The 26,559-nt window shown below is 49.4% G+C and overlaps 1 protein-coding gene across 7 annotated transcripts in view; it reads left to right on the forward strand.

The window, feature by feature from the left end:
* Positions 1–26,559, forward strand: part of BCORL1 (BCL6 corepressor like 1) — a 63,902-nt gene that overhangs the window by 16,299 nt on the left and 21,044 nt on the right. For 6 of the 7 annotated variants that reach the window (XM_047843117.1, XM_047843116.1, XM_047843115.1 and 3 more), the window contains 7 exons: positions 2,879–3,008; positions 7,950–8,040; positions 8,326–11,598; positions 16,863–17,028; positions 18,140–18,220; positions 20,185–20,574; positions 24,544–24,767. In XM_047843117.1, coding sequence (XP_047699073.1) covers positions 2,923–3,008; positions 7,950–8,040; positions 8,326–11,598; positions 16,863–17,028; positions 18,140–18,220; positions 20,185–20,574; positions 24,544–24,767 — 4,311 coding nt within the window. In that variant the 5' untranslated portion in view covers positions 2,879–2,922. The remainder of the gene's footprint in view (positions 1–2,878; positions 3,009–7,949; positions 8,041–8,325; positions 11,599–16,862; positions 17,029–18,139; positions 18,221–20,184; positions 20,575–24,543; positions 24,768–26,559) is intronic. The other variant, XM_047843120.1, reaches the window with a different exon arrangement.

Below are 26,559 nucleotides of genomic sequence, written 5' to 3' on the forward strand. Positions count from 1 at the left end.
GAAACAGCAGGATGTGGCCAAAGAGGAGACCAGAGGAGGCTTGAGGCCAGGTCTTGGAGGGCCCGGAATGCTGTGCTAAGAAATTTGGGCTTGATTCTGAAGACAGGAAAGCTATTGAAAGCTTTTGAGGAGGGCGGGGGCAACATGGGTCGAACTGGTGCTTCAGAAGACGAATTGATTGTAGAATCAAGAAATTGGAGGCAGAGGGACCAGTTAAGGGGCTATTGTAATATTCTGGGTGAGAGATGATAGAGGGCCTGCATCAGGGTGGTGGCAAGAGGGGCAGGAGAACATGGAGATGGCATTATTAAGGCTTGACTCCTGATTGGCTGTGGGCAGCCGGTGGGGGGTGGGGGGAGAGGAGTTGAAGACGACACTGCTGAAATTTCCAGGCTGGGGGATAGTGGTGCCATTAACTAAGATAGGAAACACGCTGGGCGTGGGGGGTGGGGAGCAGGTTTATGGGAACAGATAATGAGTTCGGTTTGAGACACATTGAGTTTGAGGGGCTCGGTGGACATCCAATTAACAGCAAGTTGCTGGCAGCTGGAAATTCTGGTCTGGGTCTAAGGAGAGAGGTCAGGGATAGAGATACAGATTTGGGAGTCTTTGGTGCAGGAAGGGGAGAATTGCAACTGGGGGAGCTCAGGAGCTAGAGAGGAGAAGGAGCAGGGTACACACACACACACACACACACACACACACACACACACGTGGAGTGGGGGAGAACCAAGGAGAGCCAGACTGAGCTAGAGAGACAGAAAGAGACATAAGAGAGATAGAGGGAAACAGATGGGGGGGGACTGAAGGCTGAGGTGAGGACAAAGAGTAGAAGGGAGGGGGATGCAGGGGGAGGGAGGAAGGGAAGGAGGAGGAGAGGGAGAAGAGAGGGGATCCCAAGGGAGAAATGAGGATGAGGGGAGCAAGGAGGAAGGTGGAGGAGTGCAGATTGTGCCAAGAGAGATTGGAAAGGGGAAAGAGAAGCAGGGAAGAGGTAAAGAGAGAGACAGATGGGAGAATAACAGGGGGAAGAGGGAGGTGAGGATGAGTAATAGAGGGGAATAGGAAAGAGAAATTGAGAGGGAATGGAGAAGAGAGAGAGAGAAGGGGGTAGGGAGAGAGAGAGGGAAGGAAGGGGAAGAGATGGGGTCTCACAGGGGTGAGGAGAGACCAGGCAAGATGAGGGCTGGGTTTCTGGGGTGGGTAGAGAGAGAGAAGAGCCTGGAGAAGCCATCAGGCACTGGGTCAGGAAAGCCAAGAGTGGGGCAAGTACAAAGAAAGCAAGGGCAGAAGTATCCTGCGCCACAGACATGGGGAAGGTGAGGACCAGGATGAGAATGGGAGGCTGTGGCTCTGCTGTCCTTGTACTGCCTGTCTCCCTTGCTTGGAGACTCTGCTGTACCAGCCACCTGGCCTCCTGGCTCTTTCTTGATCTTATCATGTAGCCTCCTGCCCTAGGACCTTTGCATAGATTGTTCCCTCTGCCTGGAATGCTCTTCCCCCAGATATCCACATGGCTCACCCCTTTGCTTCCTTCAGGATGTTTAAATGTCTCCTCAGCAAGACATAGGCTGATTACCCACTTACAGAGTGTAGCCCATTCTGCGCCCCCCCCCCCCCGCCCCACCTCTGTCACCATGGCCCTTAGCTTGTGTTATATACCACCTTATACTATAACAGGAATCATTTCACATGTGTATTGTCCATTTCATCCCACTAGAATACACGTTTCATGAAGGCAGTGATTTCGGTGTTGTTAGGTAATTGTTGAATCCCCAGTACCGAGGACAGTGCTGGCATACAGTAGGAGCTCAGTAAATATTTGTTGAATGGATAAGTGCTATTGTGTTGAGTGTGGACAGTCTCTGAAAATTATATAAAGAATTAATGAAACAAACCCCTGATGTGACTGTATTTTAGTGATTTACTTCTTGGCAAAGTGGAGAACAGAAAATTCTGATCGCTGGAGGGTTCTGTTCAGTTGAGCTTTGATGAAGAAGACTTTAGCTAATAAGTTAATTCAAGAGTTTAAGGGTCTTAAGACAAGCTCATTGGGTAAACATAAACCTCTTTTTCTTGATGCCTCATTTTCTCTAGAAGGGTGAGTTGGCTGTGCAGTGGTTGTCAACAGCGACAGCTGGACGTTAGCTGCTGGAGGGGGTGGTAGGTCATGGGGATGACGAGACCTGTAGAAAGGGACAAGGACAGAAATGTGTGGTTTTTTCACGGACCGTTGTTTTTTGTTTGTTTACTTGTTTGTGGCCAGAGTACAAGGGGTATTGCATCTGATTTTTAGGGAACTTTAAACCAGCTTAGATATACGTGTTATATCTGTATAACTCCCAAGTCGAAATCAGAATAGAGTATTTTTGAAGGGCTTATAAAGAAAGCATGTGCTTCCTCTGGAAAACTTAAATTGGTACATCACTCAAATACTTCAGTACCCGTGGATTTAGAGAGGTTTGAGAAAAAGATCCCCAGTAGTCTTTCAACGCATTGTTCATATATGGGAACAACCCTCTAATTGCAGTTGGTTGGGCTAAATGTGTATGAAAAAAGATACTGTCATCTCGTTTGTCTGGAATAGATTGAATTTCCTTGAACACTCAGGCATATCTGTCTTTAAGATAATTTAAAAATCACTCTAGGTGATTAACAGCATCCTCGTCTCCATCCTGAAACCTATGGATTCCTGGAAAGCTGGTGCACCCTCATCCCCATTTGGACCTTAATTTTCCTTAGCAGGCTGCCTTGTGGGAAAGACTGCTTTAATGTTTTGGTACCATAATTGCCTTTATTTAAATGTTTCCTTGTTAAAGGTGGTTAAAGCAGCTGTCCCTGTTACGAGTTTTGATTTTTCGGAGTTCTTTTTTCCCAGGGGGAGCGGCCACAGCAGGTCCTATCTGGTGGTGAGTGGCTGTCATGATCTCGACAGCACCACTCTACAGCGGCGTGCACAACTGGACCAGTTCTGACCGGATTCGCATGTGTGGCATCAACGAGGAGAGGTGAGGAGGCTGGGAAGGTAGCTGTTGCTGGCTTCCAGTGAGCGGTACCTACTCACCAGAGGGACAGCTGCAGCACTCCCTGGGAGGGACCCTGGGGAAGAGGCTTTGGTTGCTAATTTTCCTGAGATGGGTTGGGGCTGGGACTGTGTCAGTGGCCTGCCTTGCCATGACATTCCTGTTCAGATGAAGGTGAGGAGGCCAGCAGATGACCTTTGTCCAACTAACATTTGTCTACTCATTAAGAACTGTCAGATTGTGGAGTGAGGGGAAGCTCAGATGATTGCAATTTTTATTTGCTGCATCCATGTTCGGTGCTCAAGGATACGCATAAGATATTTTTGGTCCTTGATCTAAGCCTGGAAGAAAGACAGTTTTATTATTCAGCTGTATACTGGGAACTGTTAGTGGGTATTCTGGTGATCAGCGCTTTCCTGCCTCATGAGGCTAATGATGATTCGCAGTGAGATCCTTATGAAGTATCTCAGGAAGATCAAACGGCTTAATGTAGTTGTCATACGAAATTGAGAATTGGTGATACGTGTTTGTCTTAAATTTTCTGTTCACCAAAATGTTTGGTTGACCAAACTATGCCCTTTACTGATCACTCTCCATAGGAAGGACACTCAAAATGGCCTTCAGATTTTATATTTGACTTTCGTGACCCCGGGACAAAGACAGAGACGTGTGATAGTTGCAGTGCCTCTCTCATTTTTAGAAAAGCCAGGCTTGCTGGTGTTTAGCTGTTGTTTCAATCCATCAACTGTATAAATCCAAATACATCAGGGGCTCCTGGGTGGCTCAGTCGGTTAAGCGACCGACTTCGGCTCAGGTCATGATCTCACAGTCTGTGAGTTCGAGCCCCACGTCGGGCTCTGTGCTGACAGCTCAGAGCCTGGAGCCTGCTTCAGATTCTGTGTCTCCCTCTCTCTCTGACCCTCCCTCGTTCATGCTCTCTCTCTGTCTCAAAAATAAATAAACATTAAAAAAATAAATAAATCCAAATACATCAGATCAATACCCTAGAATAAAGAACAATATGGCTTTTCCTAGGATTCAAATCTGGTGTCTCCTTGGGTAAATCTTGGGAGTGTGTGCAATGGGTGTGTGTGCATGTGGGGGAATGTTGGTAATTTCGAAGGGTAAAGGAATGGACGTCTTTGTGTGTATCTTCTTTTTTCTTCTGCTCTTAACAGAACTATATACTTGTCTTAGGTTCAGGTTAGGAGAATAGACCTTTTTATTTTTTTTTTAAAGCCATTAGTGCCTAATAGTTTAATGTTCTCTATGCTGAGGAACAAGTTAGAGATGGACTTAAAAGGAATTTAATTTTAGAATATAAGTCAGGACTAAGGAAAATAAGACAAAATCCCTCTCAGATCTGCATTAGAAAGATATTTTCCTTTGGGTGTGAAGTATGTCCTTAGATACTTACTAAGAGATGAACTGGGGGAAGGAGGGTGGTGGTATCGATTTGTATAAGCATTCACTGGCAACTCGTTATAAGTAGTTGAGCCTTGGAGGCAGAGATTTGGACTAGAGCCTTTAAAAAATCAGTGGACAAGTTACCTTGCTTCACTGTCCATGCTAAATCCCTGCTGAGAAAGGAACAGGAAGTGAGTCCCAAACCTGACTTTCCCTCTTTATGGACCTTTCTTGGGATGTTACATTACCAAATATGCCTAGTGGTTAAGATGACCTTTTAAGCATTGTCACTTCTGATCTCATCTACCCTTTACTGTCACCTTCCTCTACAGTCTAGGCCATGCTACAGCTGATTTCCAAAATGGTATCCCACCTTATTTAAAAATCATCTTCCTCAGCCCTTTACAAATGGTAGAACTTAGAAATTTTGGGTGTAAAGCTGCACGTGGGGGCTAACTCTTAAAATTGTTTGAGAAACCTGACCAGCTTCATCAGATGCAGTTGAGGACTGTGAGAACAGGGGCAGGGCCCTTCTGGGAGCCCCAGACGGCTGACTCTAGTCAAACCTCTGGCTGACTCTCTGTTTTCTTGCTCGCTTGCTTTCTGTCTTGTATCCATTCATTCCTTCATTCAACAAACATTTGTTAAATCCAGCAAGAGCAAACCAACAGTCATGGGACACTGATGGTGAGTGCTATAGAGAGGCATGTACAGGTCCTGTGGGAGTCTAGATGCAAGAATGGCAGACTTCCTGGGGGAATAAGGGAGGGCTTCCCAGAGGCAGTGACATCTGGGCAGGGGCTTGAGGGTTGAGTAGGAGTTTGAGGTGAGGGTTGATATTTCCCACATGGTGTGTTTCAGGAAGACCCTGGCTGGAATGCAGGTGGTCTTGGGGTGTGCTGGGACTCAGGCAGGGAAAGTCTGCAGGGGATAGAATCTAAGGGGCCTGATGTGTATGGTGTGGTCAGGGCCCAGTGGGAACTGAAAAAGATCTGGTTGGACAGTGGTGCTAGCCCTTAATAGTTAGGAAAACAGCCCTGAAAGGTTATGGCCATTTCTGGTTTAAGTTCAACAGAGCCTTAAGCACAATCGCCCAGGGACATCTCTGTTGGGAAGAAATGGTGGGATTGATTTTCAGTCCTGATTGAAGCCTGCTTTGACTGACCCCTGCCCCCTCCTCCCTGCTGCCTGTACTCTCCTAACCTTGCCTGGTTGACCCACTTCTCTTTGTGCACCCCTCCCCTGCAAGCTATTCCTGTCCCAGGCTCTTCTCTCCATGGAGCGATTTAATGTTTGCTTAGCTTTGCACACCCCTCTCCTCTGAGGATTTGAAACGTGGCCACACAACATTTTCCCAGAGCCTCAGGGACTGGTACTCAGGCATGGGTATGGCTGGAGTGGCCAGGACTGCTGCTTCCACTGCTGCTGCCACCCCCAGAGTCTCTGGGCTTGCAGGCTGGCTCTGCTGGCGTCTGGTGGCTGTCTTTGAGGGCGGGGTTCCTGCATTCAAGGTGATTTTATCCGGGGGTGGGAGTCCAGCAAGGGCAGGGGGTTGATATGCAGCTAGATCCCCTTTGTTTGGTTGGGAGCCCCTGCAGGTGGGGTCCCCAGCCCCTCAGGTGGGGTTGGCAAGGGGGAGGGCAATGCTGCTTGTTTCCCTTTGCCACCGTCCTCCTTCCAAAACCATCACTGGCCAGTCCAGTTGGAATATGCTTCTTCCTGGCCCAAGGCTGGGAGTATAGGGCTTGCTTTTCTGGTCTCCCAGGAGCTAATGTCAAAGTATGTTTTCCCTTTCCTCCAGGGCCCCCTTCCTCCCCTTCCTCGAGACCCCTGACTGCATCTCCAGCCCTTGCCTGTCCTTACACTCATTTCTGTTTGTCACCAGCAGTCATTGCCAGCAGTGGAACTCTCCCACTTCTGCCAGCCTAGTTACGTTTTAATGGGACCAGACAGACATTTCCCCCTGGTTAGCCCCTTCTGGAGCCCTGAAACAATGGGAAGAGGACTGTGGTGATCTCCCTTGCCTTTTTAGCTTCTCTTGTCCCAGGTACAATTTTGGAGTCCATCACCAGTGCCCTGTTCCAGTGAGAGGGAGGGAGTTAGCAGGACCCTCCCCATTTTTGTGGGGGTTGGCTACAGGCTCCCTGACTGTCCTAGGCTAGGGTGGCTGGTGAGGCAGATGCTGGCTTCTTCCTAGGCTGTTGGAGAGCTGAGGGCAAAGACGCAAGGTGGCCCACCTCCCCAGAGGCACACAGAGCGTTCCTGTGCTTTTCCCCATTGGAGCTTTATTCTTGCACCCAGACCTTCCACTCAGCCACTCACCTGGGTTCTTGCCCCATTAGTGTCTTCCCTAGGGCAGAGAGTGACTCTCCTCAAAAAACTAAATTTCTAGTGGGTATTTGTCCTGTCTTGAACTTCACCTTGTAGTCTTAAGTTTATTTTAAGAGAGAAAGAAAAGCCCAATCAGGCTTCTTGCTGTCAGCTCAGAGCCCACTGTGGGGCTCGATCTCATGAACCATGACATCATGATCCGAGCCAAAACCAAGAGTCAGATGCTTAACTGACTGAGCCACCCACGTGCCCCTATTTTCTAAGATTCTTACTCAAAATCTACAGAAGACTTTTTGAGTAGATTGGAGTTCAGTTAGGTTTTTCTCCTTTGGGACTGAGCTCTCTGGTGTTCAGCCCTTTCCTTTGCAATATACCAACTTGAATTTGGAGTCTGTGGCCTTGCAGGCCACCCTTTGGGATGAGAGTGGATGAAGGAGGAGTGGGGAGCTGGCAGGCATGGCGTGCAGGCAAGGATAGAAATGTAGGAGGGCAGGTGCTGGCTGGAGTTTGGTGGTGCTTTAGAAAAGGGGAAGAGGTGCCCCAGAGGGAAAGAAGTCATGCCCTTGAAATGCCCCTCAGCACCCAGTGACCTGGTGGCCTCGCGCCCTAATAAATGTGTATCTGCTCTAGGCAACCCCATCGGGTGAATAGGTGATGATTCAAATTTAGAACATGACACACAATGGAGGTGGTTATTTGTTTTAGAAAAGGATTACCCTTATGATACCAGCAGCCAACTTCCCTTATAGACTTAAAATAAGAGTGTACTTAAGAGAAAACTGGTTTGCATGCCTTTTGAGATCTTCTGTGATTCATCTCTCCCCTTTTGGCAATGCCCAATACGTGCCGGACGATCACCTTGATGGGTAAGCTCTGGGGACAAAGCAAAGGTGCTGGGCTGTCCTCCACACTCCTGGTGAGAGCCCCAGAAAAAAAAGGATACATAGCCCAAAGAGGGGAGTCTAGTCAGATTGGGCTCCTTTACAAGAATTTGCAAAGCTGGGCATGCAGGCTCCGGCTTGTGACTTCAACCCCTCCAGTTGCTTGTAATGTCCTCCCAGCCACCAAGAGAAGTAGGACAGGAAGGTTTTATGGGAACCCAGGCAGGCAGGAGGTGTTCTGCCGAAGGTGGTGTTGGCCCAAAGGCTAGGCCTCATGGCTCTTCTCTGGTTGTGTCTCCCATGCTAGAAGAGCACCTCTTTCTGATGAGGAGTCCACGACAGGTGACTGCCAGCGGTTTGGATCTCAGGAGTTTTGTGTCAGCAGCAGTTTTTCCAAGGTAAGGGGCCATGTGAAGCCACATGTCGCCCGCCAAAGGGCGGAGCCAAACTGCCCCGGGCAACATGCCCAGTCTGCCATCCCAAGAAGGGGGGCAGGAAGGAACAGGGTATTTCCCAGGACTTGCCGTATGTGAGACAGAAATTGGCCAGCTGCTCTTTGCCTCTGCCGAGACCCGGTTGGTCGAGTTGCAAAGAGGACCAGCAGTCGCTTCTCCCGGGCCTCGGGACACTTGCGCCATCCGCAGAGAGCTAGCTAAGACGGGCACGCTGCTCTGTCGTTGCAGGTGGAGCTCACAGCAGTTGGAAGTGGCAGCAATGCCCGGGGGGCAGACCCAGATGGCAATGCAGCAGAAAAACTTGGGCACAAGTCAGAAGACAAGCCTGATGACCCCCAGCCAAAAATGGACTATGCTGGGAGCGTGGCGGAGGCTGAGGGCCTATTGGTGCCACTGAGCAGCCCCGGAGACGGGCTCAAGCTTACCACTCCCGACAGTGCCGACGCTGCCAACAGCAGGGCTGACTGCTCCTGGGCTCCCCTCGGCACCCAAATGAGCAAACAAACAGACTGCTCAGCAGCTGGGGTGAAGGCTTTGGACTCTCGGCACGGTGTTGGGGAGAAGAATACTTTCATTCTGGCAACTCTGGGGACTGGAGTCCCTGTGGAGGGAACCCTGCCTCTGGTCCCCACTAACTTTAGTCCGCTGCCAGCCCCCATCTGCCCCCCCGCTCCCAGTTCAGCTTCCGTCCCCCCGTCTGTTCCAGATCCATTCCAGGTTCCCCTCTCTGTCCCCACCCCGGTGCCCCACTCTGGGCTTGTTCCCGTCCAGGTCGCCACCTCAGTTCCAGCCCCGTCCCCTCCCTTAGCACCAGTCCCAGCTCTGGCTCCAGCGCCGCCGTCGGTGCCCACACTCATCTCTGATTCGAACCCCCTTTCGGTTTCAGCCTCTGTCTTGGTGCCTGTGCCAGCTTCTGCTCCCCCCTCAGGTCCGGTCCCCCTGTCGGCTCCAGCCCCTACCCCCCTCTCGGTCCCAGTTTCGGCTCCTCCCTTGGCTCTGATCCAGGCCCCTGTGCCCCCATCAGCTCCAACCCTGGTCCTCACTCCTGTCCCCACTCCAGTTCTGGCCCCCATGCCGGCGTCCACACCTCCGGCAGCTCCCGCCCCTCCGTCGGTGCCGATGCCCACCCCAACCCCATCTTCTGGCCCACCCTCCACCCCCACCCTCATTCCTGCCTTTGCTCCCACGCCAGTGCCTGCGCCCACCCCAGCCCCAATATTCACTCCAGCCCCCACGCCCATGCCGGCCGCCACACCGGCTGCCATTCCCACCTCTGCACCAATCCCAGCCTCCTTTAGTTTGAGCCGAGTATGTTTTCCTGCAGCTCAGGCACCAGCTATGCAAAAAGTACCCCTGTCCTTTCAGCCAGGGACAGTACTGACCCCGAGCCAGCCGCTGGTATATATCCCACCTCCGAGCTGTGGGCAGCCGCTCAGTATGGCCACGCTGCCAACCACTCTGGGAGTCTCCTCCACTCTCACACTCCCTGTCCTGCCTTCATACCTTCAGGACAGGTGTCTCCCTGGTGTGCTGGCCTCCCCAGAGCTACGGTCTTACCCATATGCATTTTCTGTTGCCCGGCCTCTGACTTCAGATTCCAAGCTGGTCTCTCTGGAGGTGAACAGGCTTCCCTGTGCTTCCCCATCCAGCAGCACCAGCACCCAGTCTGCACCCGATGGGGTCCCCGGGCCTTTGGCAGATACTTCCCTCTCTACTGCTTCTGCCAAGGTGCTTCCAACCCCACAGCCTTTGCTGCCAGCCCCCAGCGTGAGCTCAGCCCCGCCACACCCTGCCAAGATGACAGGTGGTGCTGAGCAGCAAACAGAAGGGACTTCCGTCACCTTCTCTCCCCTCAAGTCACCTCCACAGCTGGAGCGAGAGATGGCATCTCCACCTGAGTGCAGTGAGATGCCCCTCGACCTCTCCTCCAAGTCCAACCGCCAGAAGCTTCCATTGCCCAACCAACGCAAGACACCTCCCATGCCCGTATTGACCCCTGTGCACACCAGCAGCAAGGCCCTCCTCTCCACAGTTTTGTCTAGGTCTCAGCGCACAACCCAGGCTGCCGGTAGCAATGTCACCTCCTGCCTGGGCTCTACTTCCTCGCCCTTTGTCATCTTTCCCGACATCGTGAGGAATGGGGACCCAAGCACCTGGGTGAAGAACTCGACTGCGCTGATCAGCACCATTCCTGGCACCTATGTGGGAGTGGCCAACCCAGTGCCTGCATCCCTGCTGCTGAACAAAGACCCTAACTTGGGCCTCAACCGAGACCCCCGCCATCTCCCCAAGCAGGAGCCCATCTCCATCATTGATCAAGGAGAACCCAAGAGCACTGGTGCCCCCTGTGGCAAGAAGGGCAGCCAGGCTGGGACTGAGGGACAGTCAAGCACAGTCAAACGTTACACGCCAGCCCGCATTGCCCCCGGGCTGCCGGGGTGCCAAACCAAGGAGCTCTCTCTGTGGAAGCCCACGGGGCCAGCAAATATTTACCCACGGTGTTCAGTTAATGGGAAACCCACCAGCACCCAGGTCCTGCCTGTTGGCTGGTCACCATACCACCAAACGTCTCTGCTTTCCATTGGCATTTCCAGTGCCGGGCAGCTGACGCCCAGTCAGGGGGTGCCCATCAGGCCCACCAGCGTTGTTTCTGAGTTTTCTGGTGTGTCACCTCTCAGCCCCAGTGAAGCTGTGCATGGACTTCCAGAGGGGCAGCCACGGCCTGGAGGCCCCTTTGCTCCAGAGCAGGACACTGGCACAAAGAACAAAACTTGCCGGATTGCTGCCAAGCCTTACGAAGAACAAGTCAACCCTGTCCTCCTGACTCTCAGCCCTCAGACAGGGACCTTGGCACTGTCTGTCCAGCCTAGCAGTGGGGACATAAAAGTGAATCAGGGGCCTGAGGAATCCGAGAGCCACCTCTGTCCTGACAGCACTCCTAAGATGGAAGGTCCCCAGGGGGCTTGTGGCCTGAAGCTGGCAGGAGATACGAAGCCTAAAAACCAAGTGCTGGCCACCTACATGTCCCACGAGCTGGTCCTGGCCACCCCCCAGAACCTGCACAAGATGCCCGAGCTGCCTTTGCTACCTCATGACAGCCGCCCCAAGGAGCTCATCATGGATGTGGTCCCGAGCAGCAAGAGGGGCTCCGGCACAGAGCTTTCACAGCTTGGAAGTCAGGTGGACCTGGGGCGGGTGAAAATGGAGAAGGTGGATGGTGACGTCGTCTTCAATTTAGCCACCTGCTTCCGCACCGATGGCCTCCCAGCAGCTCCCCAGAGGGGCCAAGCTGAAGTTCGGAATAAGGCTGGGCAGGCTCGAGTGAAACAGGAAAGCGTGGGTGTCTTTGCCTGCAAGAACAAGTGGCAGCCAGACTCAGTGGTGACCGATGGGGTGACCGAATCTCTGCCGCCCAAGAAGATGAAGTTTGGCAAAGAGAAGGATGCTGAGGAGCAGCAGCCACAAACCAAGGTCATAGTCCGGAGTTCCCATGGACCCAAGGTGAGTTCTGGGCTGAGGTCGAGGGCAGGGCCGGGACACCAGAGGTCTGCTTTGTCCTGCAGATGTCAGCCTCCCATGGCAGTGTTCTTGAGAAGCTCTGTGAACTGAAGGCTTGTGTAAAGGCTTGGAAGGCTTGTGTAAAGTGAATAATGACCTGCTGTCCCCTTTCTAAGTCACACTCCCCATATATGGTGTTTTAGTGTCAGGAGGGGCTGGCTTGTATTTTATAGGATGTGGGAAATGATTTGGTCCCCGAGGCCAGGGAAGCCATTGTCCCACATGAGGTTGGAGAGCAGGAGAAGGGATTGATGAGGGAAATCAATTGATAACAGGCTCTTCCACACATAACCATTCTTCCTTTTCCTTTTCTGAGATGACTGCTGGCCTTGAGAACTAGAGATTCTCAAGGGGAGGGAAGGGGCCTTGGACAGAGTTGTTCTCTGCACCGCTGGGGGTGCCTGCTTAGGATTAGGCTGGGAGTTTTGTGGCGCCGGAGCCAATTCCAATTCAGCTTCTGGGCTCATCTGCCAGTTTCCTACCTGCCCAGTGCTTGGTGGGAGGGGCAGCTTCAGGTTTCAACCCATCGGGAATGTGGTTTGCAAGGCAGGTGGGTGTCTGCTTCTGGGTTCTTCATGGTGGCAGGGTTCTAGGCAAAAAGATGGGTCAAGACGATTCCATTTCAATCCAGTGGTACTCCAGAGGGGATCCAAAGGCTGCTGGTGATCCAGGGAAATTCTTGAAGCACTTGAAGATAATGCTTCTCAAAAATATGGAGCAATTTAAGGGTGCCTGGCTGGCTCAGTCAGAAGACCATGTGACTCTTGATTTCAGGATCAGGAGTTCAAGCTCCACGTTGGATGTACAGATTATTTAAATAAATAAATAAACTTTTAAAAAAATATGGAGTGATTTCAAGTTATGTTAAGAAGCCTTCAAACTGAATGTTGATACACACTAATGAACAGATTTCTAGCCAGAGTGCCATTAATTTGGGTTTGTGGCAGAAGCTCTTAGTCTTTTTTGGACCATAAAGCATTTTGAGAAGCTGCTAAGACCCTGTTCACAGAAAATGACCTCGGAATTTTGCCAGTAATTTCAAGTTCTTGGACCCATCCCCTCAATAAAGCCAGCCCATGGGCTCTAAATTAAGAACCCCAGGGATAGAGCTTAGGTGGATTTTCTCAGTGACTTCACAACCATTTCTGTGTGGCAAACATGCCAAGTAGGAGCACAGGTCATGACATAGTAGAGCATATGTATAGCATTTACTCAGGTAGCTGTGATTTGCCCTTGGTAGTAATAAGAAGAATTTATGGACACCTGGGTAGCTTAGTCAGTTAAGTGTCCAACTCTTGATTTTGGCTCAGGTCATGATCTCACAGTTGGTGAGATCGAGACCTATGTCAGACTCCACACTGACAGCGCAGATCCCGCTTGGGATTCTTCCTCTCCCTTTCTCTGTGCCCCTCCCCTGCTCATGTGTGTGTGCTTGCTCGCTCGCTCTTTCTTTCTTTCTTTCTCTCTCTCTCTCTCAAAGTAAATAAATAAAAGTTTAAAAAAGAACATTAGGGGTACCTGGGTGGCTTAGTTGGTTAAATGTCTGGACTTCAGCTCAGGTCATGATCTCACAGCTTGTGAGTTCCAGCCCCACGTCTGGCTCTGTGCTGACAGCTCAAGAACCTGGAGTCTGCTTCAGGTTCTGTGTCTCTCTTTCTCTCTCTGCCCCTTTCTCTCTCTCTCTCTCTCTCTCTCTCTCTCTCTCAAAAATAAATAAACATTAAAATATTTTAAAATGTTATTAAAAAAAGAACAGTAATTCTTGTCATTATATGTACTATACACAACATACCAAATGCTTTCTACAGATGTCATCTAACTTAGTCCTTACAATAACCCTATGAGGTGAATGCTATACCCAATTTACAGATAGGAACATGAAGGAAACAGACTGAGTGGGTAAGTTACCCAAAGTGACACAGCTACTAATTGGTAGAGCTAGAACTCAAACTCCAGTCATTGGCTCCAAAGTTCATGTTCATCTTCAGCTCTGCCACACTATCTTCTCTCCTTATGTGTAACTGTTTCAGTAACCATTGGCAAATGTTTGTTGAGTGATTGCTACATGCCAGTCCCTCCCAGGCACTGAGCTACATCTTCAGGAGGGTGGTGCAGCCTTTTGGTGAGGAGTATCGTTTCTGGAACCAGGCACAGTGCCCGAGTTTAAGTCTTGGTCCTACTTTTCCCTAACTATGTGGTTTCAGTCAAATGACTTAATTTCTCTGGCCCTCAGTTTCTTCATCTGTACAATGAGACAATAATAGTATGTCCTCATAGGGGTGTGTAAAGATTAAATGAAGTGATGTTCTGAAATATCCAGAATAGGCAAATTTATAGGGACAGAAAGTAGAATAGTGGTTGTCTAAGGTTGGAGGAGTTGGGGAAATGGGTATGGGGTTTCCATTTGGGGTAATGAAAAAGTTCTGGAACTAGGTGATGGTTACATGACTCTGTGACTACTAAAAACCATTGAATTGTAAACTTAATCAAATGAATTGTATGATATATCTGAATAAATTACCTGTCAATAATGTTGTTGTTAAAAAAAAAGAGTAAATGAGGTGACATATTTGAATGCTTAGAACAGTGCCTAGCACATAGTAAGTAAGTGTTCGGTAAGTGTTTGTGGATGCTATTGTTATTGTTAGTGTTACCAACAAAATAGATACGGCTCCTGCTCTCATGGAGCTTATGTCTTGCAAGAGACCTGATGACAGGCTGGCACTGCCCCTGACTATATTAGATGAATAGTTCATTGGGTCCACTGACAGATACCCAGGACAGAGAATAAAGTTACAAGATCCGGGGCCTTGTAGCAGCCCTTAGCAGCTTCCTATAATGATTTATGAAACTTCCACTTTGAGGGGAGAGTAAATAACTCAGATCTTTATTTTCTTGTCTTCCATTTTCCTGAAAAAGAAACTGTTGATAAGCAAAGTAAGATCAGGGCTTAATTCAAAACAGCCCCTGTCAGGATATGGCTGAGAATTAGAATAGTGTCCTGTCTTCTATACCACCTGCCCTAGGGCCTCATGGAATTCTGAAGGGCTGGCTGAATCATCAGCAAAGGAAGAGTTCTGCTTCATCTGGTGCTGGGTGTATTTTATTGTTTTCTCATCCTTTGGAAAATTCTTTGGAAAACCTTTCAAAACTCTGTTAACCAGAACATTCATCTTACACGGTCTCCCCATCCACCCAATTTTTTGCCTAAGTTGGAGCATGCAGTGTGTTTTTACTCTCAGTGCTGCCCTTGCAGAACTTACAGACAGAAATCCTTTCTAGATGTTCTGTTTTACTTGTTTTTTTTTTTTTTATTTTTTTTTTTTTAAATTTTTTTTTCAACGTTTATTTATTTTTGGGACAGAGAGAGACAGAGCATGAACGGGGGAGGGGCAGAGAGAGAGGGAGACACAGATTCGGAAACAGGCTCCAGGCTCTGAGCCATCAGCCCAGAGCCCGACGCGGGGCTCGAACTCACGGACCGCAAGATCGTGACCTGGCTGAAGTCGGACGCTTAACCGACTGCGCCACCCAGGCGCCCCTGTTTTACTTGTTTTTGTCTGTCTTAGGAAATAAAAGTTAATGGTCTGCACTTGAAAGAGCCAGCTAAAAATGATATTCAGAAATAAATAGGACATGTTCAGATTTATGTGCATTTAACTTTATTCCCCCTGACTTAAAGTGATCTTTCTCTGGCCATTCCTAAAGGTGAGATTTTAAGCCAACAGTTCCCCATCTTTCTCTTTCCTCCCCAGTTCTTTTTTTGTCCTAGCACATTGGTTTGTAGGAACTAGCAGCAAGCAAAAGGGGGAAACTGAGACTTGACTTTTTAGCTCAGCCCTCTGCTGAGTAAGAAGCAGGAGTAGTTCGCTGGGTAGTAGGAGTCCCTGGAATTTGATGGGGAATGGTGACTCCCTGATGCTGGAGAATTGAGACACCCCCCAACACCGCAGAAAATGTTCTATTGATAAGACATCTGCCATCCCCGTAGCTGGGGCTATACAGTAATAACCTTCTAGAAGGTGGCATGTGAGTCGGCTTGGGGGAAAACAACCCTTCCTTTCTTCCTAGGGCCTGCTTTCGTTGTTAAAACGTTTTGCTTATTCCACACTCCCTGGATGCTAGAATACTGGAAATCCCTACCTTGCCCTATTTCTTGTTTGGTGACATGGAGAGACCTCAAAGCTTATGAGGATATATGGCTCTGTTAGGCTGAGAGAGCCCTTGCACTGTGTAAGCACGGCCATTGTGCCTATCGGAGAGAGCGGGCTGAGCAGAAAGAGTGGAGGACATGAGCAGGGAGGGAGAAGAGCAAGAGCTGCTGTGGAGAGGCCCAGGTGGGAGCCAAGAGCCCTAGGCCCCAGTCCCAGTTCCACCACTTTCTCACTGCAGGCACAAATGAGCTAATTTGTAGATTGGCCTGCTAAGTGGCAGTCACACCTGGGTCTGTGTGTTGCCCTGGACAAATTCGTGTAATGTCTTGTCTTGGAGCCTCAGTTTCCTTGTCTGTTCAATGGGGATGATATTAGCTTCTCAGTTTGGGGTTGTCAGGAAAATCAGATCAAATAACAGAGAAGAGAACATTTTGAGATTTTGAAAGTGCTGCAGAGTGTAAAGTGGCATTATTAATACTGCCTTGGCCTTTTCATTGTCTTCCATAAGTATGGGGAGATTTGAATTGCTCCTGTGTCATGCCTTTCTTCTTGTCTTCGTTGAGTCTATTTTCTGGTATTAATTTACACATGGAAATAGACCATTTTTCTTGAGTCAGCCTGGGCTAAGAAATTGTTTTCAGTTGTTGGTAATAGTACCATTCGCACTGAAGTTATTTGACCAATGTAGTCAGTCACCCATCTTGCCGAAGAGGCATTTTTGTTTTCTGCCCGTCTCTATTGCGGTTTGGATCGACCTCACTTTTTTGCACCTTTCAAACTGACTTCAGGTGTTAATCCTGCTTATGAATGCAGACTCTGTAGACCTGTAAATACGATGGGGTGTGGATATCTATGGGGATTAGCTAGGGCACTGGATTCAGTCCAGAAAAGCCTCTGTAGCCCACTGTGGAAGGCAGCAGGCGGCCCCTTCCCCTGGCCCCCACCTGGGCAGCTCATGTCCATGTGTCCAACGGGGCACAGGACTTCCCATTGGGAAAGCTTTCTTAAGAAGCGAAACTGACCTCAGACCTGACTCTCTCTGCCTTTCCACAGTGCCGGAAGCCACCTAGTGACCCCCAGGAACCCACCAAGAAGAGCTCCAGGGGGGCTTCAGATTCAGGAAAAGAGCACAATAGAGTCAGGGTAAAGCACAAGCACCGGAAGCCAACAAAGCCGGATTCCCAGTCTCCAGGAAAACGAGCCGATGGCCATGAGGAAGGTAGGCTCCACAGGTCCTGGCCCCCTGGGCTGAGCTGCAGAGGGCTCCCTGGGGCAGGTTGGTGGCGGGGGGGGGGGGGGGGGGGGCGGTGGCGGATGGCTCTGGACTGCCCGGGAAAGTCCAGGGAAAGACTCCCTTGCTATGGAAGGGTGATGTAATTTACGCCTCTGAAATCAGAGGCAAGGGCGAAGGGAAAAGGGGCTTATTCTATTCCCCCTGGTGACTAGAATAAGGTACACTCTGAGGACCAAAGAAGTTGGTTTTCAGACAGACAAATGTCAGTCATACAATAGAGTAGCCAACCCATTACTCTGCAACAGGTCTAGGCTTAGAGAAGAAATGGGGTTCATGAAGATTGAGACCAAAACAGCTGGAGGGAGGTTCATTACACCTTTTTCCCTACCTTTGGCATATTTGAAAACTCCCATTATACAAATTTTAAAATTAATACCTAGCTAGCTAGCCAGAAGGGTTTATGGAAATCCTAAACCCTTTACTTAGGGACACACAGGATGTTTGGAGTATGGAAGCAGGTACTTGACTTGTACACTCTGCCATTTCTAGTTTCTTGGTGCCCTCATGAGAGAGAGCTGCCCAAGTAGTGCCACGGGCAGTAGCATGTTTCCATGGCCTTGCCTGTCTGACATGACCGCCTCTTCCTAGTCTGTTCTTCTATAGGAGTGTTCCTTTGTCCACTGTTCCCTGCTCCCATCTTCCTGCCTCGCTCAGTCCTCTAAGATCCATTGAGGTTGCCCTTCTCTGGCACCTGCTCCAGCTCACTATAACTTCGTGGAGGTATAGCAGCCCTGTAGTCATGCAGGCAGGCAGACCTTCAACTTTCTGGCATGCTGGCAAATCGATTCTGTACACAGCCTTTTTTGGTGTCAGCAAAAATGACCGAACTCCTAGTTTTCAGACACCACTGGGAAGTGTTCCTTCTCTAAGAGATGTACATAGGTGATAGCATAAGGGGAGCTAACAAATGTGACCAGGAAAAACACACGACCCCCCCACCTTGATTTTTCATCTGAGCCCCTCTGGGGTGCTTTCAGTACTTTGACTCTGATTGTGATATTTCTGCCTTCTCCCCTGAAACCACACATCACTCCAGGTTCCTTGGAGAAGAAAGCAAAGAGCAGTTTCCGTGACTTCATCCCCGTTGTTCTGAGCACACGGACGCGCAGTCAGTCTGGTGAGTGAGTCTGAAGCCGTGGCCCATATTGGCATTTCTCTGAAAAAAGAGGTAGAAATCTGGTGGAGTGATTTCACCACTGGCCCAGGTGGAGAGTTGGGAATTTGGTTCACTGTGCTAAGATGCCCTGCTCCTTGCAGGGACAAGAAAGCCCAGGGTGGGGAGGGGGAGCATTGCCCACGATTTTAGGACCGTTTGCTTAGCTTTTCCAAATGGGATTTGACATCTCTGTTGGCAGCCGATGATGGAAAGAGGAAAGGCCTGTGTTGCTCAGGAAGACTGACCCACTCCACGCTTGGGCCTCTCATGATTAGTGGAGCCAGTCTCAGGCACGGACATAGAACCTTTGGGCTTATTGCCCTATGTGACAGGCGTCAACAAAATTGGAAATGGTCATTGAGTTATCAGGGCTGGTAGAATCACATTTGGTCCCTGAATTTGTATTCAGCGTCTAAAAGAAGATAGCTGTTTCTAACTACCACTGTTGTCTGCTAGCCTCCATGTTGGTTCGTAGCCCTGGAAGTGGTTGCCCCGGTTCACCCATATTTCCATGCAAAGTGGATAGAATGGGAAAGCAGGGCACAGTGTAAACTCATCTATCTGACATTCTATTAACTGGCACTCAGCACATGGAGAACGCAGTGATAATTGGGGCTCATAATGACGGCCTGGAGGCCTCGCAAAATCCTGAAGTGTCTTCTGAATCATCAAAGAGTGATTACATTATGCCCAGTCCCGTTTTACTGTTAAACACATTGTACTGTATTTGATTCTTTGGAAATTGGTGATCTCTGTGTGATCTCTATGGTGATTCTGTATTAACCAGAATATTAGATTAACCAGAACACTTCGTTCCCTGCCTGGTCTGTATATGGAAAGTTTGCTGGATATTTGCTGTCTTTGAGCGGTCTGCCTGACTTGAAGCTTTGGTTAAGGGCTGCTTTCTTTGCCTCAAACCATTTCTTTCTTCTGCTCACCTCGCTTGTGTTTGGGGATTGTCGAGTTAATAGCGAATCTTTGGGAGAAAGATCATGGTGTCTCAGCTGTTTCTGAAGAAGATCGTCAGATCTGCTGTTGTGCTAAAACCAGGCCAATTTAGGGTTATACTTTTGTTGTTAGTAAAGTTGAAGGAAGGAGTGGGGATGAAAATGGTCTCTCACCAAGGGGGTGGGGTGGGGGAGGGCAGGAAAGGTACCCTCATGCTGGGGTGGTCAGGGATGAACCTGCTCAGTGGTGAGGAACAGCTGCAGTGGGGAGGGGGGTGGGCAGAGAGAGAGCTCCACCCCTAGACTCTTGGCCACTCAATAGGAGGTGGGGTCAATGTAAGGGAAGAGGGCCTGGCTGAGGAGTATCTGGGCGGGACTAACCCAGGCTGTGTCACAGGAAAGGGACTCCTTGCTTTGCTTTTCCTGAGACTCTTCTTTTGTGATGATTCTGCTTATCCAGGGTGGCTCTGTCAGAGAGATTGGTGGTCACATAGCGGGCAGGGGCGGGGGTGCCATGCCGATCTGCCCTCCCTTACCCGTCACTGAACCCTAATTTCCCAAAGGGCAGGGACCTGTGGCCCTCTCCTGCTCCTCACCTAATGCTTGGTGCCTTGTAAGCACGAAGTAAGAGTTTGTGCAATGAATTAAAGTCACAGCAACATGGATGAGGAAGGGCGTGTGTTTTGGATACTCGATATTTGTGTGGTATGTTGGACTCTGTAAAGTGCTTATGGGTGAATTATCTCATTTGAGCCTCAAAACAGTCTTTTGAGGCCAGTAAGGCAAAGAACAGTGTCCCCGTTTTATAGAGAAGGAAACAGAAGTGAATGAACTTTCCCAGAGCACACAGCTAATAACTGGCAGAGACTGAACTTGAACCCAGACCTTCAAGCTTCTAATCCAGGGCACTTGCTTCGACACCATACTCTTTGTCCTTTGAAGAGGTACCTGACCGTCCTCTGTACATCCCGTCCACAGGAAGCATCTGTAGCTCCTTTGCTGGTATGGCAGACAATGACATGGGAAGCCAGGAGGTCTTCCCCACAGAGGAGGAAGAAGATGTGACCCCCACCCCAGCTAAGCGTCGAAAGGTGAGAAAGACCCAACGGGACACCCAGTATCGCAGCCACCATGCCCAGGACAAGACTCTCCTGAGCCAGGGCCGCCGGCACCTGTGGCGAGCCCGAGAAATGCCCTGGAGGACAGAGGCTGCCCGGCAAATGTGGGACACCAATGAGGAGGAGGAGGAAGATGAGGAGGAAGGCCTGGTGAAGAGGAAGAAGCGGAGACGACAGAAGAGCCGAAAATATCAGACTGGGGAGTACCTGACGGAGCAAGAAGAAGAGCAGCGGCGAAAAGGGAGAGCAGGTAAGGCTGGCTGGGGGCTGCTGCCCCAGTGAGCTGCTGTCACTCGTCCCCAAACCACAGTGACTTTGGCTTCTGGGGACCCTCGGGCATCCTGGGTGTTCCCACATCTGCATTCTCTTCGCCAGCCAAAAGCCTCTGCACCCCTAGAAACCTGGTGCTATGAGCTCCAGCTGCCAGAGGGGGTCACTCAACTCCAGTCCCCAGGTTTTGGCTTGGAGTTAAGATTGAATGAGTTTGGACTGACCTGCAGGTGAGCAGAGGGCATGAAGGCCTGGGCCCTCCAATTTCGTGTAAAAGTCTGAACCTGTGGGCAAGGCCACAGTGGCATCCTTGGCATGGGACAAGTTGAACCAGGGAGTTCCCGATTGGCTTGAGGGAGCTGGGTCTTGGGAGGCTGGGTTCTCCCTCCTAGAATCCTAGGTTCAAGAAGAAAGAGGCATTCATTGGCTGCCTTTCCTGGGATACCTTCAGCCCCTTCACTAAAAAGAAGTACAAAGTTTCCTCAACTTAACAGAAGAACTTCAAGTAGAAGCGGGCACGACATTGCTTTCTCAATTAAAGCTACAAAGGTTATTAAGAGGCAGAGTGAAGCTTTGAGGTGACCTGAGGTGGCATCATTTTTGTTGGACCTGAGTTGGAAAAGCAGGCAGCCCAAGGAGAAAACCAGGCTCTCGTTGGCTACGTCACATGCTATAATATGTAATCATGGACTGTCACCAAGGCTAATATCAGTATGTTCTGCTAAGTACTGTTCCGGCCTATTTCTTTTTTCTTTTTTTTTTTTTTTTTTTTTTTGCAGGGGTTATGGGTGGGGGTGGGGGGTGGGCCCATTTCTGTAGTGGATTTCCAGATGAGCAAGAAGCATATCTCTGGGTTCCATAAGAACATGTCTGTCTCTCACTGTCTTTCTCTGACTTCTGCCCTTGAAGCAACAACTGATTGTCTCTGATAAGGTATTTATCCTGAGCCGCTGGGAAACATCTACAGTCTCCCTGTTAGTGAACACTGAATACCTGCATTGTGACGGGCAGTAGATTCTGGGTTTACTGTAATGCAAAGGAGGCCAGCAGTCATTTCCGGCTCTGTTTAAGGAGAGATATATACGGTACCATCCCTACACTTCAGAGAGCAATTGAGCTAATTTTCCTCAACTATGTGAGAGAGTGGTGATAATTTTCCCCTTTTCTTGTTGGAGCCGTAAGGAATTGGTCAAGAAAGAGGTGTCAAACCGTTGGTCTCAGCCACTTGTGTTAGGATGAAGAAGAGCTTTTGTATCACCCAGTCTTCTCAGAGCTGGTTTCCTAGAAGATTGGGTGCTTCTTATGGAACCTACTGGCTTTGGAATCAGAAGGACCTTTGAGGTGATCTGGTCCCATTTTCCACTCAAAGCAGAGATCTCTCTAGCACTGTTGACAATAGCCCTTACTTAAACACCTCTGGGAGTATGAAGAACACCACTTAGCAATGCATCTTATTTGATTTGGGGGCAGCTTTAGTTGTTGGAAAGTAGGTCATTCTCCCTCCATGCATGTGTCTAAGGGTGTTGAATTGAGGCTCTTGGCTTTGGCATATGGTTTGGTTACCTTCCTCCAGATCCAATGGTGACCTCTTCAGGAAGGGATTGCCTGGCAAATGTCTCTCTTCTCTGGAAAGCTCTGATTCCTCCTATTACTACCTTTCAGGTTGACATCAGAGAGTCAGGCAGAGGCCAAACTAGACAGGTCCCCTTACTTTTGTCTGAGTCTCATGACCTTCCCTTTTGTTCTGGACTTGGGTATCTCCCATCTTGACCTTCAGAGGGGATAGGAAGAGCCACTTCCACTCACACACCTGCTACTTCCATTCTCCGTTTCTTTCCTGCTACTGTGAGTTTCTTGCCCCACTACAACTGAATAAACTCCAGAGCCCTCCCTGCCCTGGGTAAATGGGTTAAGGGGCTGCTGCTTTTCCTGTGGCAGTAAATGCTATAATATGGCTTCCCTATGTTTTTTGAGGTCCTCCCTCATCAGGCACCATTCTCTTCCTTCCTCTTTTGCCTCAGCCCGGGCTTGTGGCATCAAAAGCCCTGGTTTAGAATGTTCTGGTTGGAATTGCCATTAGAAGCCATCTAACACCACAGTTCTTGGACAGGTGTGGGGACCCACTGGTGGCTCGGGGCTAGTTGGGAGAAAGGGGTAGTATGATAGCTGGCCTTCTAAGAGCCATGCATCATCTATATGAGTAATTCCTCATGCTCTAGTGATGGCTCCCACATCTGGATTTGCCCTTGGTAATGTCACATGTGAGAGCACATGCCAGGGTCAAGGGAGACGAGTTAAGAACTCTTGGATCTTGCTCAACCCCCTTGTTTCACAAATTGGAGAAACTGAGGCTGCAGCTATTCATTTCCCAGACGTACTGATCTTTTGTCATGTACTGGGCATGGCGGTCAGTCCTGTGGGGGAAATAAAGAACACATGGGCATGGCCCTCCCTAAAGAACTTGCACTGAAATAATATGATAAGGACGCCTCACTCTTTATAATGCCTTTTAAAGGGGTTTTGCCTATGTTACTTCATTTAATTCTCCCACCAGCCCTCTGATGTGGAATATATTTTCTCTATTTTATGGACATAGAAACTGAGGCTCTGGGAGGTTGTGACTTGCCTCCAGCCAATTACACAGCTAGTGGTCAAGCCACATAACACTAATATTAGTTAAGAGGTAAGGGTAGACCCAATCTATACCCCCTATACATGGGCATTAGGACAGACCTACAGAGTGAGGCTGTTGTCAATGAAGTTCCCAGTGCCTCTCAGGGATCGGTGCTCTGGATCTGGAAAGAGCTGTCAAAATCACAACCACACTTTAAAAATTTTTTTTAACATTTATTCATTTTTTTGAGAGGCAGAGTGAGATACAGAGTATGAGCAGGGATGGGGCAGAGAGAGAGGGAGACACAGAATCTGAAGCAGGCTCCAAGCTCTGAGCTGTCAGCACAGAACCCGATGCAGGGCTTGAACTCACAAACTGTGAGATCATGACCTGAGCTTAAGTCGAATGCCCAACTGACTGAGCCACCCAGGTGCCCCACACTTTTTTTTAAATGTTTATTCATCTTTGAAAGAGAGGGAAAAAGGCTGAGTGGGGAAGGGTCAGAGAGAGAGAGACAGAGGATCTGAAGCGGGCTCTGCGCTGAGACCAGAAAGCTCGATGTGGGGCTCGAACTCATGAACCGCAAGATTATGGCCTGAGCAGAAGTCAGATGCTTGACTGACTTAGCCACCCAGGTGCCCCACAACACTTTTTGAAGCTAGAAAGTACTTTATTTAGTGAGCTGTGGCTAGAATTAGAGATGCCGCCCAGGGTATTCCAGTGACTTGATTTCCAGCCAGGGAAGACAGCAGGTTTCTGCGACTGCCCACCAACTAAGTAGGCCTATGGCACCTTCTGGTTTCAGGGAGTTTCTGTGGCTTTGATCTTTGTGTCCTCAGAGGGTGACCAATCAGGCCATCAGGTGGATGAGCTGAAGCTATGAAGGGAGACGGCTCCATTTACTCCCTACCCGGGTGTGCTTCATAGTAGCTTAAGCAGAGCTGCTAAATTTGCTTTCATACTGGAATGGAGAAGGAGACAAAGAGGATGGGGGAGAAGCTGAAAAGAAAGTTGTAATTTGCTCTGGGTTATGGGGGAAATCCTTTTAAAATTACCCTCATAGTGAGTACAGCCAGATGGGCCGCCCCCTACTGGCAGGGCTAGGAGTCGTCACCTGCTTGGAGAGGGGAGACTCCGACGTTGAAGTATGGTGTCCATTTGAGAAGCATTTAGTGGAATCATCAGCACCACACTATCAGATACTGGTAGCTGATAGTTATACAACTTTGCACTGAGATTCTAACCCCCAAAGCCTCTGATTCATCTTAGAGGAAGGCATTGCTTTTATGTGTTCCATTTCCCTGACATCCATTCTTTCCTGTTTCTTGCCTTTAGATTTAAAGGCCCGTAAGCAGAAGACTTCCTCCCAAAGTTCGGAGCACCGCCTCAGAAACAGGAACCTTCTCTTGCCCAGCAAAGCCCAGGGGATCTCGGATTCACCAAATGGTTTCCTCCCGAATAACCTGGAGGAGCCAGCCTGCCTTGAGAATTCAGAAAAGCCATCAGGAAAACGAAAGTGCAAAACCAAGCACATGGCGAATGTCTCAGAAGAGGCAAAGGTGCGTTGGCAGCGAGGGGAGTTGGGGTAAGGGGAGCAGGCTAAGGCGGCAGACTTTCCACAGGCTCCTTGATGAATGGTCCTCTGAGTGAGTGAGTGGATGGAAAGGACCAAATTAACCCATATTTATTCCAGTATTTTGAACTAGTCCTAGAAGAATTGGGGGTTGCATTTGAAAAATGGGAACTAGGGGCTCAGTTGGTTAAGTGTCCAACTTCAGGTCATGATCTCACTGTTAGTGGGTTTGAGCCCCGCATCGGGCCCCGTGCTGTCGGCTCAGAGCCTGGAGCCTGCTTCGGATTCTGTGTCTCCCCCTCTCTCTGTCTCTCTCTCTCTCTGTCTCTCTCTCTCTCTCTCTCTCTCTCTCTCTCTCTCTCAAAAATAAATAAACATTAGAAAAAAGAAAAATGGGAACTAAAGTTATAGCTAACAATAAGAGACTGCAAACTCTCAGGTTTGGCTCATGATGGCTTTTCTTCAACAATCCTTGGATCTCCTTTGAGTTAAGGAAGAGTTGAAGAATATGGCAGGATGTTAGCCTGAATAGCTTGTTAATATCCAATCAAGAAGCTTTTGTCTGGGCTTAACTCACTTGAAACCAATCAGAGAGCTTTCTGAATCAATCAAGGTAAAAAACAACTTGTAGAAGCAAGGATGTTGATATCTAGACAAAGGTTGCTTGAGGGTCGGGCTGAAGGAGCTCTAGCTGCCCTTCCCCACACCCAACTCCCCATTTTGTTTGCTTCTTGGGCACTCACCAATCAGTAGCCGGGCCAGCATTCTAGAACCCCTGTTCATAGTTGACATTTTTTTTTGGTCTGATGTTCACAGCATTGGTTTTGAGTTCCACACTGTACCATTCGAAAAAAAATCACGTGGTCCTCGGTCCTCGGTGAGCTTTACATTTGAGAGAAGTGAAGGTCCAGGTTCAAATGTATACCCATAATATGTATTTGTCATTGGCAACCAAAAAAAGGGTTATATTGGGCTTGTTTGGTGGTTGTGACTTTAACAGCTCTTTCCAGCTTCATTCAGGGATCCCTGAGTGGCACTAACAGAAGGCGGGAGACCCAGGGGCTCATCTTCCCCTCCTTTCCCCTTCCCTCTCCCTCTCCTGGAATCTGGTTCCAGCTCAGACAAGGTACTCAAGCCTATTTCCTCATCTTTAAATTGGAGATGATACTCCATGTCCTTTCCATCTCACAAGGGTGCTTGGGGGAACAAAGGAGGCAACTGATGTAAAAGGCTTTGATAACCGTAAAGTGCTCTTTGAGGTTGGTATACATCCTCAAGCTTCAGGTCGAGGCAGGGATAAGAGGACAGAGTCACAGATTGGCAAGGTAGCAGTGACCATTCCCTCAGACCCCCAGAGGGGGCGGGGTAGGGGAAGGAATAAAGAAGTCTGGTCTGTGCTGAGTGCTATTCACGTGGTCGTCCTTAATTCCCACAGCGGCCATTAGAGGTAGGCACTGTTGTCTTCATCTTATGGTGAGGACACTAAGGCTCAGGAAGGTTAAAGGCCTTCCAGGAGGTTACTCAGTGGTCATGAGTGACAAAGTTGGGATGTGAAGCAGGCCTGACTGCCGCGGTTCTTACCATATGCCTCCACCCTGTGAATGGGTGGCTTCAGTCTGTACCCAGGAGACACCGGGGGAGGGGGTGGCCAGGCAGGGACACACTGCAACCCTGAGCAGCTCTGGTGAAAAGTGGGCATCCCCCTCCTCTTCCCTGCTCCTCCCCAGACACTCAGATGGCCCTGTCCCACACAAAGGTGACCAGCCGCCTGCCGGTCA

The sequence above is a fragment of the Prionailurus viverrinus genome, chromosome X, assembly GCF_022837055.1.
Source record: "Prionailurus viverrinus isolate Anna chromosome X, UM_Priviv_1.0, whole genome shotgun sequence".
Classification (NCBI taxonomy): domain Eukaryota; kingdom Metazoa; phylum Chordata; class Mammalia; order Carnivora; family Felidae; genus Prionailurus; species Prionailurus viverrinus.